This window comes from Chrysemys picta, chromosome 9 (genome assembly GCF_011386835.1).
Source record: "Chrysemys picta bellii isolate R12L10 chromosome 9, ASM1138683v2, whole genome shotgun sequence".
NCBI lineage: Eukaryota > Metazoa > Chordata > Testudines > Emydidae > Chrysemys > Chrysemys picta.
This window is the reverse complement of record NC_088799.1, coordinates 50,825,578-50,842,360: the sequence shown is the minus strand read 5'-3', so window position 1 is coordinate 50,842,360 and position 16,783 is coordinate 50,825,578. Positions and strand designations below refer to the sequence as shown.

At 47.1% G+C, this 16,783-nt stretch overlaps 1 protein-coding gene across 2 annotated transcripts in view; it reads right to left on the bottom strand.

Annotated features, from left to right (window-relative positions):
* TSPEAR (thrombospondin type laminin G domain and EAR repeats) overlaps positions 1-16,783 on the bottom strand; it is a 77,234-nt gene that overhangs the window by 24,419 nt on the left and 36,032 nt on the right. For both annotated transcript variants that reach the window (XM_042853451.2, XM_024108405.3), the window contains exon 7: positions 11,820-12,052. In XM_042853451.2, coding sequence (XP_042709385.2) covers positions 11,820-12,052 — 233 coding nt within the window. The remainder of the gene's footprint in view (positions 1-11,819; positions 12,053-16,783) is intronic.

The window sequence follows — 16,783 nt, the reverse complement described above, 5'->3', positions numbered from 1 at the left end:
TAGGGTCAGGGACCAGCCCCTCTACCGTCCTAACAGAGAGCAAGGGGCTGGAAATTGGGTGTGCTAACTGCTAGGCTGCCTGGCTCTCCAAGCACCCTACCACAAAGCCTACAAATGACACACATCTGATCTGGAAGATCATAGGCTTAAAAGGACTGCAATTTTATTTTTAGCTGAACTTTGCTACAGAATGAAGGAAAAAAATAGCTTTCAGCAAAGCTCACTAACCCATCCAGTGCATGTGCCTCTCTCAGCAGGTTTGTTTAGAGTGAGCAGCCACTCAAAGGCACGCAACAGGGGATTCTGTTTCATCCTGCAGCAAGGATGGATTTAGGAAGAGAAAAATAATCGCCTGTTTGCAATCTGTATGCTAACGCATCCCTGATGGGATTGCTGTTGGAGTAGGTTAATGCAGGGGACAAACAACCTTGGCTGTTTTCTTTTAATAAAAGCTGTTATTTCTACTGTTAGAATATCTCCCATTGCAAAGATTTCCCCAGATACCAGGGAGAAGACAGAAAGTGCCTATGTAATCACAATGTTAATTTCCATCCAATACTTTACCTTTTCATTCTCCAATAGCTTTCCTCTCATAGGTTTGTGTAGCTGTAACATACCCTGTTAAGAACCCTTGAATCAGTTATGTGGTAACTGACCCCTAATTGATTAGGGTGCTCATATTGTTGGATTGTAATTTGCTGATGTGACTGAACCTCATGTGGGAAACAGCAGACATTTGGTGAACAATATCAGACTAACTTGATGTCTTTTTTTGGTGACATTACAAGTTTGGTTGATAAAGGTAGTGGTGCTGATGTAATACACTTGACCTCTGTAAGGCATCTGATTTGGTACCACATGACATTTTGATTAAAAAACTAGAACAATATAAAATCAACATGGCACATATTAAATAGATTAAAAACCGGCGAATAGATCTCAAAATATAGTTGTACACAGAGAATTGTCATTGAACAGGTGTGTTTCTAGAGGAGTCCCACAGGAATTGGTTCTTGGCAGGGGGGCCGGAATGGGGGGGCCAGGGGCTATGGCCCCTCCACTTTTAAAAGAGGGAGGCCTATGCCCTTCCGCCTTTTATCAGCCCTAAGGAAGAGCAACGGGGGGAGGGAAGAGACTGTGTACGGGAGCAGGGCTTCCGGGGAAGGGGCAGCGTGGGGGCAGGGGGGAAGGGGTGGCATGGGGGCAGGGGGAAGGGACGGCATGGGGGCAAGGGCTCGGGGAGAAGGGGCAGTGCAGAGGCAGGATCTCAGGGGGAAGGGGCAGTGCAGGGGGTGGAGCCTCAGGTGAAGGGTTGGCATGGGGGCAGGGCATCGGGGAAAGGGGAGGCGCAAATGCAGGGGCTCAACGGAAGGGGCAGTATGGGGGGTGGGCCACAGTTCAGGTGCCGGTGGCCCTCCCACTGTTTAGAAGCTTCCGCCACCCCTGGTTCTTGGCCCTATGCTATTTAACATTTTTATCAGTGACCTGGAAGAAAGCATAAAATCATCACTGATAAAGTTTGCAAATTACACAAAAATGGAGGGAGTGGTAAATAATGAGGAGGAGAGATCACTGATACGCAGCGATCTGGATCGCTTGGTACATTGTTTGCTTGCACCCAGTTTGTGTTGTAATATGGCTCAATGTAAATGTATACGTATAGGAACAAAGAATGCAGGCCATACTTACAGGATGGGGGACTCTCTCCTGGGAAGCAGTGACTCTGAAAAAGATTTGGGGGTCATGGTGGAGAATCAGCTGAATGTGAGCTCCCAGTGTGATGCTGTGGCCAAAAGGACTAATGTGATGCTGGGATGCAAAAACAGGGGAATCTATACTTGGCACTGCTGTGAGCATTGCTGCATCCTGAATCCAGGTCTGGTGCCCACAATTCAAGAGGGATGTTGAATCGTGAATGATTAAAGGATTAGAAACGTGCCTTATAGTGATAAGCTAAATAGCTTGAGCTCCTTGAGTCTAACAAAGAGCAGGTTAAGGGGTAACTTGATTACAGCCTATAAGCACCTACATGGGGAACAGATATTTATGATGGGCTCTTGAATCTAGCAGAGAAATGTGTAAAAAACTCCAGTGGCTGAAAGTTGAAGCCAGACAAATTCAGACGGGAAATAAGGCTTAATTTTTTAATAGTGATGGTAATTAAACCCTGGAACCAAAGATTTTGGCAGATTCTTCATCACTGGAAATTTTTAAATGAAGACAGACATTTTTTCTAAAAGCTCTGCTCTAGGAATTATTTTGGGAAAGTTTCCTGGCCTGTGTTATGCAGGAGGTCAGGCTAGATGTTCCTACAGTGGTCCTGTCTGGCTTTGGAATCACTGAAAGTCATGCTTAGTCTGCATATGTGGGCAGGGCTGGATGATATCCAGAAGACACGGCCCCTCTATTAATATCTACCTAACAATGCAAAATATAGTGAGAAGCACTTTGTGATAGAAAGGATCTTAATGACAAGAGGTGGGAAAGTGAGAATCACTCGGGGTGAATATTGGGTTCTTTCTGTTCAATTCATTGTCTGCAGCTGAGGGAGGGTTTATTGAAAGTAAAAAACAAAATCCAACCCCCCATACTTTACTTGCAAGATAATTTACCTGTCAGTCCATGTGATGCTCAGAAGAACAGCATCTGTGGAGTTCTACCTTGGTGGGGAAATACCTGGCTTCACCTGATAATGTCAAATCCCGTCTGGCTCTTTCTTCTTGCTCATGTGGGCAGAAGTCACTGTCACATAGGGGTTTGATCTAAAGCTCAGTGAAGTCACTGCAAAGCCTCCTCTTTGTTGGCTTCCTTGGGCACTGGATCTGATGCTACGACCATAAATCCAGCTCCTCACAACCAGGCTAGCAGCAATCAGATTAGGAGCATTAACCTCGGAAATCCCCCTCAAACCATCTTGTTCAAGTGCCCCAGGTGTGCTGTCACCTCTCCCATTCTGCGTCACTCCCTCCACTTTGGGTGAAGGGGTGGTGAATGATGGGGCGGAGAGGCAGGGAGCTGGGTGCTAGGTTTTGTACAGCACAGATGGGAGAACTGCTGAACAGATAAATGAATACACCCTTTACCCAGAGGTCAGATTGTCCCATGAGCTGGTAAGGTAGGCTGTTGTCAGGGAGGCCTAGTAAAAATATTATTTGGCCTCTTGTAGATACTAGGCTACAGGTAGACTTAAAAAAATCAGCATTCACTTCCAAGGTCCGCACTTCAGAAACAACAGTGAAAACCAGGAGAGGACTCAGAGAAGAGCTACAAGAAAGATTCACGGTTATAAGAACATAAGAGTGGCTAGACTGGGTCAGACCAATCATCCATCTAGTTCTCTACCCTGTGTTCCTATCGTGGCCAGTGCCAGATGCGTCAGAGGGAATGAACAGAACAGGGCAATTATCAAGTGATCCATCCCCGTCTTCCAGTCCCAGCATCTGGGAAGCACACCTTCCTGAAGGCTGTTAAAAGCTGAAGGAGCTCAATCTCATTAGCTTATTGAAGAGAAGGTTCAGAGGCGACTTGATCATGGTCTACAAGTACTTAGAAGACGAGGAGCTTTCTGAGACTAGCAGGCTTTGTAATCTAGCTGTCACGGGCAGAACAAGATCCACAGGCTGGATGTGGAAGTTAGAAAAATTCAAACTTGAAAAAGTGCAGTTTGTTAACAGTGAAGAACCATTGGAGCATCTTACTGAGTTCCACAGGTTGACTGTGTGTTGGGTGAAGAAATACTTCCTTTTGTTTGTTTTAAACCTGCTGCCTATTAATTTCATTTGGTGACCCCTAGTTCTTGTGTTATGAGAAGGAGTAAATAACACTTCTTTATTTACCTTCTCCACAGCAGTCATGATTTTATAGACCTCAATCATATCCCCCCTTAGTCATCTCTTTTCCAAGCTGAAAAGTCCCAGTCTCATAATTAATCTCTCCTCATATGGAAGCTGTTCCATACCCCTAATCATTTTTGTTGCCCTTTTCTGAACCTTTTCCAAGTCCAATATATCTTTTTTGAGATGGGGTGACCCCATCTGCACACAGTATTCAAGATGTGGGAGTTCCATGGATTTATATAGAGGCAACATGATATTTTCAGTCTTATTATCTATCCCTTTCCTAATGGCTCTCAACATAGCTTTTTTGACTGCTGCTGCACACTGAGTGGCTGTTTTCAGAGAACTAGCCACAATGACTCCAAGATTTCTTTCTTGAGCGGTACCAGTTAATTTAGACCCCATCATTGTATATGTATAGTTGGGATTATGTTTTCCAATGTGCATTATTTTGCATTTATCAGCATTGAATTTCATCGGCCATTTTGTTGCCCAGTCACCCAGTTTTGTGAGATCCCTTTGTAACTCTTCACAATCTGTTTTGGATTTAAGTGTTTGGAATAATTTAAATCAAATTCGGCGAATAGTTTCAGACAAAAAAAACCCTGATTTTGTTTCAGAAATGCCAACATGTTTTGTTTTGACATTTTCTAAGCGGACCACTTTGACATTTCATCTTGAAAAGACATTTTCAAACCAAAATGTCAATTCTAAGTAACATTCAAAATGTTGCATTTGATCCACACAAAAAAGTTCAGCTTTTTAACAAGAAAAAACAAATAAAAAAGAAATCAGTTTTGGTTTGAAGTGCACTGGGTTGTTTTTTTCTGATTTATTGGTTCAGCTACTGAACCAAAAAATCCATTGCTCACTCTAGTTTCCAAAATAAGGAAAAATAATTCCTTTTACTGCAAACTTTTCCTTTGATATAGCCCCGTTTATTTCCTTTGGTATAGCTCCTTGTATAGTTAGTATATCCCAAAGTCCCTTACAAGCAATAAGTTAGCTACTGGTACTCGTTCCAGAATAAGTGTATCCACATAGAGTGTTATTCATAGAATATAAGGCCAAATGGGACCATTAGAGCACCTAGTCTGACCTCCAGTATAACACAGGCCAGAGAATTTCACCCAGTTTTTCCTGAATGTGATTAAACCTGTGTCTGACCAGCTTTCAGAAAGGCAGCCAGGCTGGATTTGAAGATAGTGGGATAGACTGGATGGAGAATCCACCACTTCCCTTGGTAATTAATGCCAGTGGTTAACCACTCTCATTGTCAACAATGTGTGCCTTGCTGCTCATTGAAACTTTGTCTGGCTTCAGCTTCCAGCCATTAATACTTGCTATGCCATTTCCTGCTAGATTAAAGAGCCCCATGAAGGTCCTTAGACACTGTCATCTTCTGCTTGAGAAATTAAACAGATTGAGGTCTCTGGGAACATTCATACTGCAACCTCCCCCTGCCCCATTGCAGAAAGCCTCAAGGCCAGGTCAGCTGGGCTTGTGGGGTTCACACTACAGGGCTCAATATTGCACTGTAGACATTCCAGCCTGGGCTCAGAGATCCTCCCTGCTTGCTGGGCTTCAGATCTCGGCTTCCAAATCTACGCTATTTTCTCCAGCCCTTGAATAATTTTTTGTGGCTCTTTTCTGCACCCTCTGCAATTTTTGAACATCCTTTTGAAAACATGAACACCAGAACTGGATGCAATATTCCAGTATTTCTGTGGCACCTTTGAGACTAACAGAAGTACTGGGAGCATAAGCTTTCGTGGGTAAGAACCTCACTTCTTCAGATGCAAGTAATGGAAATCTCCAGAGGCAGGTATATATCAGTGTGGAGATAACGAGGTTAGTTCAATCAGGGAGGGTGAGGTGCTCTGCTAGCAGTTGAGGTGTGAACACCAAGGGAGGAGAAACTGTTTCTGTAGTTGGATAGCCATTCACAGTCTTTGTTTAATCCTGATCTGATGGTATCAAATTTGCAAATGAACTGGAGCTCAGCAGTTTCTCTTTGGAGTCTGGTCCTGAAGTTTTTTTGCTGTAAGATGGCAACCTTTACATCTGCTATTGTGTGGCCAGGGAGGTTGAAGTGTTCTCCTACAGGTTTTTGTATATTGCCATTCCTGATATCTGACTTGTGTCCATTTATCCTCTTGCGTAGTGACTGTCCAGTTTGGCCAATGTACATAGCAGAGGGGCATTGCTGGCATATGATGGCATATATAACATTGGTGGACGTGCAGGTGAATGAGCCGGTGATGTTGTAGCTGATCTGGTTAGGTCCAGTGATGGTGTTGCTGGTGTAGATATGTGGGCAGAGTTGGCATCGAGGTTTGTTGCATGGGTTGGTTCCTGAGTTAGAGTTGTTATGGTGCGGTGCGTGGTTGCTGGTGAGAATATGCTTAAGGTTGGCAGGTTGTCTGTGGGCAAGGACTGGCCTGCCTCCCAAGGTCTGTGAAAGTGAGGGATCATTGTCCAGGATGGGTTGTAGATCACTGATGATGCGTTGGAGAGGTTTAAGCTGAGGACTGTAGGTGCCACAGGACCCTCTGTTGCTTTTTACAGATTCAGACTAACACGGCTACCCCTCTGATACTATTCCAGTATTGTTCTCCCCGATGCCATGGACCAGTGTTTCCCAGATGGTGGGGTCCTGACATGCCAGTAGGTTGCAGGAAGGATCTAGATGGGTTGCATGTGCCTCAAAGGTGCTCTCACCCCACAGCCCATGCTCTCCCTTCCCCTGGGAGAGGCTTCATAACTTCTAATTTATATCAATTACTATCTGTTTTCCATTTGTTATACACTGCCATTTTATTTCTAGGTACTGCCTTCACTAAACCAAGATGGGCTTTTAGTTAAAGTTGTCCTCTTTATTATGGAATCGTGGCTTTTTTTCCCCATCTAATAAATGCTTCTTAAAGAATTCCCACTTTTCATTCACATTTTTCTGTCTCAATGTTTCCTCCCAGTCAGTTTAGCTCACAATTTTCCTCAGCTTTGGGGAAGTAGCCCCTTTGATGCCCCAAGTGTATATATCAATGATTGGGACGATCCTCTGTTTCCCCATGTTGAATGTAATCAGATCACATTCACTGGTCCTTAGGCAACGACCAATTTCCAGTCTAGTGATTAATTCATCTTTAGCCATCACAAGGAGGTCCAAATTAGAGTTACCTTATGTTGGGCGCTATACCTTTTGTGTCAAAAAATTATCATCTATAATTTTTTAGAAACTCTAAACATGTTTTACTGCTAGCTGCATGAGACCTCCAGCATATGTCTCCCAAACTGAAGTCCCCCGCAACAACAGTTTTTCTTTCCACATCTTACAGACAGTAAGGAGCTTAAGGAGTAACTCATCCTGTCCTCTGGTTGGATTTGGCAGTTTGGGAGAGATCCTCGCGAGCTCCCTCTTCTGGGCTTTGTTAGATAGCCCATTCAGCCAGAGGATGCAAGGTCCTGTGGTTCTGAGTTATCGATAACTCTAAAACAAGTAGTGGTGGCTTTAATGTAGAATGCCACCCCTCCACCTTCTTCCTGAGCACATTATAACCAATGATTTTAACATTCCAATACTGTGAATTGTCCCAGCAGGGTTAAGTCATGTCAATTATATCAAATTTATTCTCGTCAATGAGAATTTCCAGTTCCTTTTGCTTGTTACCCACACTCCTAGCATTGCTATATAAGCAATTGAAATTTGCTCATATTCTCTTCATGTTATTTGTCAGTGGTTCATGCCCAGCATTTTCTGCCATGAAAGACCACTGAGAAGATCACTTGGAAATTTACTGAAGTAGCTATCACAAGAGTAGACAAGCTCTACGTTTCCAGCCCCTGTGGTTGCAGAGAAAAGCTTGAACATGTAACTTGAATGCACCCTAGGCTCAGAAACCCAAAGGCAAATAAAAAGAACTCAATATTTATTTTAAAAGTATCTCATGGTTTTTTGGGCCTGACTCATGATTTTTGAATACTTGGGGTGGCAGTACTGCATAAGGACATGGCATCTTCATCAGTTTGTTTGCCGTCAGTTTATAAGCAGCCTGCGGCGCATAAATCCTTTTGGGCTTGGCACTAAGCAAGCTGGAAATGATTCTGTAACACTCTTCCTGTACTTTAAGAAAACCGAGGCAATCCATGGATTCTAAGGCCAGAAGGAACACTTGTGATCATCCAGTCTAACCTCCTCTATAACACAGGCCAGAGAACTGCCCCCAAGTAATTCCTGTTTGAACTAGTTCTTTTTTTTTTTTTTAATCCAGTTGATTTTAAAATTGCCAGTGATGGAGAATCCACCCTGGTCCTTGGTAAATTGTCTCAGTGCTTAATTACCCCCACTGTTAAAAATGTGTGCCTCATTTCTAATCTGAAATTGTCTAGCTTCAACTTCCAGCCATTCGATCTTATTATCCCTTTCTCTGCTAGACTGAAGAGTTCATTATTAAATATTTGTTCCCCATATAGGTACTCACAGAGTGTGATCAAGTCAGCCCTGAACCTTCTCTTGGTTAAACTAAATAGATTGAACTCCTTGAGTCTATCACTATAAGGCAGGTTTTCTAATCTTTTAATCATTCTTGTGGCTCTTCTCTGACCCCTCTCCAACTGATCAACAAGACCATATCCCAAAAGCAACAATACATATTCCTTGATAAGTGATGACACCAGGTGCCTTTCAATGCATGTTCACTTTAAGAAAAATGGGATCACTGTGTCTTCTATGCAGGTTAAAGCTTCTAGCAACCCACATGCAAAACTGGATGAGCTGCTGGCAAGAGGGCAGAGAATACAAGCAACAGAAAAGCTTGCATCAGCTTAAGACATGTGCTTTCAGTAGCAACCTAAAGGACTCTTCACCGACTTCCTCCTGTAACTTATATTTGACTATGTTTGGATCTCCTTTTGGAAGGTTGATACACTGTACTTGACAAGGCCAGTAGAAATACAGGTTTGCTCTAGGAAGGGCCCCAGAAATACAGCAGAAGTGAATATCTTCATAATTTTTAAAAGGACATTTTCAGAACCTATCCCAACTTTTCTTCCAGTAAGATGCTATTACATTTTCTGGACAGCTAGATCAATTATTTATTTTATTATTCCTATCACTAAGGCTTCCACAACTGAGACATCCAGTGTACCCAGAATTAACTGAAGAGTACATCCAGGATCCTTAAGAAAAAGGGGCCAGTTCTTTCCCTTGCCACACTAGAAATTGGACAGGAGCAAGATCATGATGCAGGTGCTGTTGCAGTACCTGTTTACAATGGAATGAGAGTGGCAGAGAGGAAGAGGAGGAGAGGGAGGCACAGGCAGGCCACCGTGACTTTCATCCTCACCCTGGGATGGTGAATTCTGGCTCCACGGAGTTCTACACTTCAGCTGCACAAGGAGCTGGGATGTGATTGTTGGGGGGTTGGACTGGGAGGATTTGTGTATGGTCAGAGGAGATGTACAGAGGTTGGGGAGGTCATAAGCAGTGCATGTGTATAGTTTGGGGGGGGATTTGTTTTCAACATGTGTTTCAATCATAGTACATTATGTCCATGAGTGTGAAAAGACATTTCTCAAGTGTTTGCAGACAGCCGGCTGGCTCTCTCACAAGTTGCGGGCCCAGCTCCCTACCTCTGCCTGCAGGCACCAGAGCAGAAGCCAGACAGCAACCACCTGAGTACCACATTCCCAACAGCGGGATTCGAAGGGCCGGCTTAGCAAAAGAGCCCAGAACCAAATTTTCAAGGTCTCTGACTGGGGCCAGATTTTCAAAAAAGTTTGGCCCCCAGCAGGCTCCAGGGAGAGCCACAGAAGCTGCTGAGAACTTTTGAAGATTGTGTGGCTGAGCAGTGTTGGAAAATGCCCCTTCAGACAGGAAGCGCAAAGTGAGCGAGAGAACAAACACCCACCACAGCATCACCTGCACAGAGCTGCCAGCTCTCAGCCAAGAACAGCCCTGCTAACATTCCCTGGTGGACGCTTCCCTGGCTGAGTCTGTGGTCTCTGAACCCTGGGGCCCAGCTGTTATGGTGGGCGTTGGTGCTGGTGAATTCCCGATGTGGTTCTCCTGCTCTCTCAATCTGCTAGGAAAGTGCTGCCGTTCTTCTACCAACGCTTCCCTCCCCAGATCAACATATATTTTCCTGAATCTGAATATTCATGATCATCATCCAAATGTCAGAACCTTCAGATCCAAACATCATCTAAATCCAAATACGAGCCTCTTTGCCCATCCCCAACAGACAGCACGTGCGGACGGCAGAGCACGTAACATATGCATGCAGCCTGCACAGAAAGCTCCCATTAGGCCAGGAGCAAGGTGCCGAGCAGTGTGCAGAGCAAGAGGTCCGTGTGAAGGAGGTGGGGCTGAGATGTAATAACATAGGAATAATGCTACTACTGATCTGTATTCATTCATGAAGCTTGTATGTGACCAGGTCATGGGCAATGTGTACTTTAGGACTATATTAAATAGCAGAGGTAGCAGGAAGGGAACACAAATAGATAAGAAACCTCTGGGTAAACCCTTGCAAGGGGCCTGGACTAATGAGCTAGGTTACACAGCTGTTTTGCCCAGGTTGGCACAGCTGGGTTGAAGGGACTGAAACAGATCAAAAGTGACTGCCGAGGAGGCAGTTGTCAGGGCCTGTTTGTGAAGAAACAGACTGACACAGAGACAGGCCCTGTGGGAGGGGTCTGTAGCAGCTGGTCCCTCCAACCGACCAATGTAAAGGCCTTTACTGTTTAAAATCCTCCAGCTGTGCTGTGTCCCTGCTGCTAAGAGGAAACAATTTGTTTTAAGAAGGCTGTTTGGTCACAGGGCACTGCAGCCCACAGCCCAGTCTAAGACTAGGATAGTCATGGGATTCCACACAGGGCAGGTGAAGGCATGAGGTCTGACACCAGGAGTGGGGTGCATTTGGGGAGACAAGAGCTGGGCCACGGGGGCAGCTGGCTCTGAACCATGACAGCCACACACAACATAAGGTGCGATTCCATTTACGAGTACATCAGAAAAGAGAAAGTAAGCTACAGCAGAAGCAATGTACAATGTACTGATTCTCCACTCCATCATCCACCACTTTTATGCTGGAAATAGACTGGACAATCCATGGAGTCACAACAGCATAAAACTAGTGCAGTGGAGAAGAGAATCTGGCTCCAGATCTAGTAAATGGAAGCACGTCCTGGCTAAGATTCTAGAAGGTTCATGTTACAGACATGGAGTTCTGCCCAGGTTTGGAAATCAATTTTACTTTTCTAGACAGTGGGGACTTTACATCGTTTTATGGAATCAAAGGGGCATGTGTCACACAACCCAGTTCTCAGGAAAGCCAGTTATTAGACTGGGAAAGTCATACCCATTAGACTTATTAAAATCCATCCACGGTACAATTCTGCAGGCTACATGACCCGCATGGGAACAGGACATTGCAACATTCACAAATATGATTTTAATAGAAAACTATTAATGTCTGAGCTGAGAGCAGACAGAGTCCACCAGAAATCAACAGCAACAAATTATTGTTTTAGAGAGTCTTGAGAAGAAAATCATGGGCTTGGAGGCTTCATATAGACCTACATGCCATGGAGAATAGTAATTCAAGAAGGACTGACTGATGAGCTTTGAATGCTATGGAGAGACAAACAAGTATCTATTTCCTATGGAGTATCAGTAATTGATATCAGCTTAGCACAGAGTTTTGCTGCTTTGTACAATAGTAAAACAAAAAAAAGCAACATTCCCTTCCCAATCATCTATGTACAGTTGCAAATTAGCCAAAGACATGGGGACAGCCCCATTATACCAGCACAACTCTGTTGAAATTAATGGAGCTACACCAGTTTACACCAGCTAAGAATCTAGCCCTAAAACATTAACCCTTTCAAGACTCAAATTTGGGTCAGCCCTTCAGAGAAGAAGCTGTCATCTAGCGTTTGCAATTTGACACAGTACCAAAGGAACCCTAAAAGCAGAATTACCTTTTTTCCTATGGTGAAATAGCACCAGGATTGAGCTTGGTAGGTGGGGATGTTTTGGTAAGACTGGAATTTCCCATCAGTCCATTTGTAGATAGCTGACCCAGGCGGAGTATACCGATTGGCTGTGGCTGCAAAAAACCCGACCTTTGGAATGACGAAGATCTCAATGCCCATGGTTTCAGAGTTGGTCATCAAGTTCTGATATTCTTCTACATACTCCAGCCTCTCTTTGACTAGGAAATAACAAAAAAAAAGTATGGAAATGAAAAATAGATGCGTCCTTAATTCAACTGTGTTCCAAAGTTCAATGGAGGGCTATATTTTTGATTATTTCATATGCATGGCACTGAGTAGCCAAATTAAAAGCCCTGTGCTGAAGGGCTTAAAAAAATCAAAGGGCTACTTAATTTACTGTTGGGCTCTACCAGCACAGTCCAGCCCTAGGCATAGTGACATGACAAGTGATGGCCACAGAGAATGGACAGCATGGAACAGGAAGACAAGGGTTCCATAAACACAGCTCTGTGAGTGGAAGGATGTTACATGTATTGCAGAGGCCACTCTGCTTAAGGATGCAAAACAGTTTCCTTTGTACCTCCCTGTGCATAACACATATTGATCATTTTCCAACACATTCACCTCCAGAGCTGCATTCTGTATGTCTGGTCTCTGCCAGCAGGTGAATGGTTCTAGAAAGTTGGAGCAAAATCCCTTCAGGCATTTTCCCATTATGAGAGGGTAAAAACAAACAAACAAACAAAACAAAACACACATTTTTTTAGTTTAAAAAAGGGTGGGGAAGGGGCACTGAATTTTGAATCTCATTGAGGAGACCATCGGAAGGAACCACCTGGAAGGGAGAAAAGCAGGTAATGCCATACCCTCTAGGGGAGAGCTGAGATCAGCTGGAGTTAAACCCTCTCCTCAGCACTCCAGACCCAGAACTGTGCAAAGGATTCCCCTTTTGGGGACACCAGAACCCCCACCTTCCTATCAGCCATAGGTGGAAGAAACTACTGGGAGGAGACAGCCAGAAACTCAGCCGGCAAGAGCTAAGCCTAGCAAAAAAAATAATTGTGGTACTATCATGCCACAAACACGTCACCATCATATTGTTCACTCTGCTTGTATGTTATACTCCTTTCCCTTACCCTCCTCTCTCGTCTATCTAGATTGTAAGCACCTCAAGGCAGTGTCCTGTTCTGGTGTCCCCCATTCAAGAAGGATGTTGATAAATTGGAGAGGGGTTCAGAGAAGAGCCATGAGAATGATTAAAGGATTAGAAAACCTGCCTTAGAGTGATAGCCTCAAGGAGCTCAATCTATCTAGTTTAACAAAGAGAAGGTTAAGGGGTGTCGTGATCACAGTATGTAAGTATCTATATGGGGAACAAATATCTAATAATGGGCTCTTCAGTTTAGTGGAGAAAGATCTAACACAATCAATGGCTGGAAGTTGAAGCGAGATAAATTCAGACTGGAAATAAGAGTGAGAGTAATTAACCACTGGAACAATTTACCGAGGGTCATGGTGGATTCTCCATCACTGACAAATTTTAAATCAAGACTGGATGTTTTCTAAAGGATCTGCCCTAGGGATTATTTGGAGGAGTTCCCTGGCCTGTGCTATACAGGAGATCAGACTATCACAATGGTTCTTTCTATCCTTGTAATCTGTGAATCTTAGGCAGGGAGTGTCTCTTACACTATGTATAGCGCCTAGCAAAACGGGGCCTGATCTTGGTTAGGGTCTTGGGTGCTACTGCAATACACATAAATAATAATCAACCTAAAAGCACATCCACAAGGAATAGGAAGTGCATGATTTAGGCACCTGCAAAAGCTGAAAGATAAAATGGAGACGTTATGAAGGTTTGAAAATATTCCATAGCCCATGCACAGTAGAAAAGAGCTTTTAGACTGCAGGGTGGTAACCCAGTATTACCTCACCCAGCTTCTCTGTCATTAGCTTTTACACAGGCATTTCACACATGGATGTAGTATGCATGGACACACAGCTATTTAACTACCCACTGAAATGCCTCCTTCACCAAGAGAATTCAAAACATGCAAGCATAGGCACCGACTATAGCACCATTTCTCAAATGCGGCCACTGTGGCCTCATGTGGCCGCCAGGGGCTTTTTGTGCGCCAACGACAGCCTCCAGCCGGGGGGAGGGGCAAAGCATCGGCCCCTCCCCATCCCTCCTTGTTGCTCCTGGATGCACCGCCCTGCACTGCCTCTGGAGAGAAGTGGGGCACAACACTGCAGGAGCAAGGTGAGTTCTTGACCCACCTTGGGGGAGGGGGCTTGGGCTGCAGGCTCCAGCAGCGAGACTTCAGGAACCTGGCTGTGCAGCCCCAGGCTCTGACTGCAGGGCAGCGAGTACTGACTCCCGCCCCCCCGGCTCTAGCCACACGGCCGTGGAGTCCAACTGCAGGGTTTCAGCCTCTGGCCCCTGGTTCCAGCTGTGTGGCCACAGGTGTTGGCTCTCAGCTCCAGTCCCGGGCTCCAACCGTGCAGTGACAGGTGCTGGCCACAGGCGCCAACCCCCAGCCCCAGCCGCACAGCAGCGGACTCCAACCATAGGGCTTTGGGCGCTAACCCCTGGCTCTGGTGGCAGAGCTTCAGTCTGCCTCTGGCCCCCAGTTCTGGCCATGTGGTGGCGGGCACCGGGCTCCAGCCACGTGGCCCTAGCCCCGGGTGGTGATCCCCTGCCCCAGCTGCACGGCAGCAGGCACCAAATCACAGCTCTGTTCCTGGGCCCCAGCCATGTAGTTGGTCCCAGGTGCCAACTCCTGGCCCTGGCCACACAACAGCAAACGCTGGCTCCAGCCACTCAACAGCGGGTGCTGACTCCTAGCTTCAGCACCCAGCTCCGAGCTCTGGCCATGTGGCGGCAGGCACTAGCCCTGGGTGCTGGCCCTAGCCCTGGGTGCTGGCCCATAGCTCCGGCTGCATGGCAGTGGGCTCTGATCCCTGTCTGTGGCCACACAGTTCCTGTCCCCAGCGCTGGGTTCGGGCACTGAGCCTTAGATGCATGGCAGCAGACCACCAGGCCCTGGCTCTGGCCCCACAACAGTGGGGCTCATCACCGACCCCCATCGTCCCTGCTGCCTCCCACAGCCCTGTATCCATTCCCACCCATTCCCCTGGACCCCACTGCCTTTCTGGCCTCACATCCACCCCTACCCCCATTATCACAGGCCCCCGCTGCCTCCCCTGGCCCCGTATCCATCCTTCCCCCACTAGAACCCTGTAGCCTCCCACTGCCCTGCATCCATCCCACCATCGCCTCTGGCCCCTGTTGCCTCCCCTCTTTTCCCCCCCATCCAGAGCTTGCTGAGAAAAGTGATATTAACAAACATGCAAGTATCACTTTTCACAGCAGACTTACTAGCTATGAAAAGTGATACCTGAATGTTTGTTAATATCACTTACAACTTTTCATAGCCTCCCAGGTAGCTACTAAGTGTGCTGTGATATTAACAAATACACCTCTACCCTGATATAACACGACCCGATATAACACGAATTCGGATATAACACGATAAAGCAGTGCCCCGGGGGGGCGGGGCTGTGCAGGGCCACCCAGAGGATTCAGGGGGCCTGGGGCAAAGCAATATCGGGGGCCCCTTCCATAAAAAAAAAGTTGCAATACTATAGAATGCTATATTCTCGGGGGGCCCTTGCGGGGCCCGGGGCTTGGGGCCTGGGGCAAATTGCCCCACTTGCCCCCCCGTCTGGGCAGCCCTGGGGCTGCACACTCTGGTGGATCAAAGCAAGTTCGATATAACGCGTTTTCACCTATAATGCGGTAAGATTTTTTGGCTCCCGAGGAGAGTGTTATATCGAGTTAGAGGTGTATACAAATATCACTGTTTACAGCAAGCCTCAGGACTCACTAAGCCCTGCATGGGGCGGGGAAAGGAGAGGAGAAGGGGGATCAGGGCGGCTCTAGGCACCAGCAAACCAAGCACGTGCTTGGGGCGGCACATTTTCAGGGGCGGCATTCCGGCCATCTTTTTTTTTTTTTTTTTGCTTTGGGCAGCAAAAGCCTAGAGCCGGCCCTGGCAGCAGCAGCGCATTGTGCGCGGGGGGGCGCCCTGGGGCCGCTGCAGTTCGCACCGTGGGGGAGCAACGCCCGCACCTTGTGGCTGGGCTGGGCAGGCTCCGAGCGGGGGACACTCGGGCTGGGGGCCACCCCACGGGGCACATGGAGCCGCCTGCAGGTGCCGCAGGATTGCCGCCCCCCAGCGCCGCAGCTGGGGCTGGGCGAAGCGGCCCGAGCTGCCCAGGAACTGCAGCAGGGCGCCCAGAAGCAGAAGCAGCAGCAGTGGGGCCATAGAGGGCGGAGCGCTGCTGTGCGGGGCCCACATCCCGCTCTCCGGGGCTCCGCTCCCTCTGGGGCTACCCTGCCTTGGCTCCTCAGCCCCCTGCTGGGGTGGTCCCCCAGCTCTGCCCTCCTGGGTCCTGGCCAGTCCTTGAGGCGGGAGCCCTGGCTGGAGGGACCCTGGGCTGAGGCACAGCCTGGGAGCCCCGCTGCTTACCCCGACCCTGCCAGCGCCGGAAGGGCTGGAGGCGAGGGGGGAGCGGGCGGAGTCAGCACTGGTGGGGGGAGCCCAGGGCTGGAGCAGCAGGGGGTGCAGGTGGGATGCGGGGGTGGATCCCAGCGCTGGGGCAGCAGGGGGTGCAGGTGCGAGGGGGAGAGCCCAGGGATGGGGTTGTAGGGGGTGCGGATGGAGGAAGGGAGAAGAGAGAGCCCAGGGCTGGGGCGGCGGAGGTGCAGGTGGGGGAGGGCACTGGTGTGGGGGGGGTGAGGGGCAACCAAACATTTTTTTTGCTTGGGGCAGCAAAAACCTAGAGCCGGCCCTGAGGGGGATGCAGCATTATTTCTGTTATTGACTCTGCCAAAAAACTCTACAACTATAAATGACAATGATTTGGATGTAAATCTGTGCATA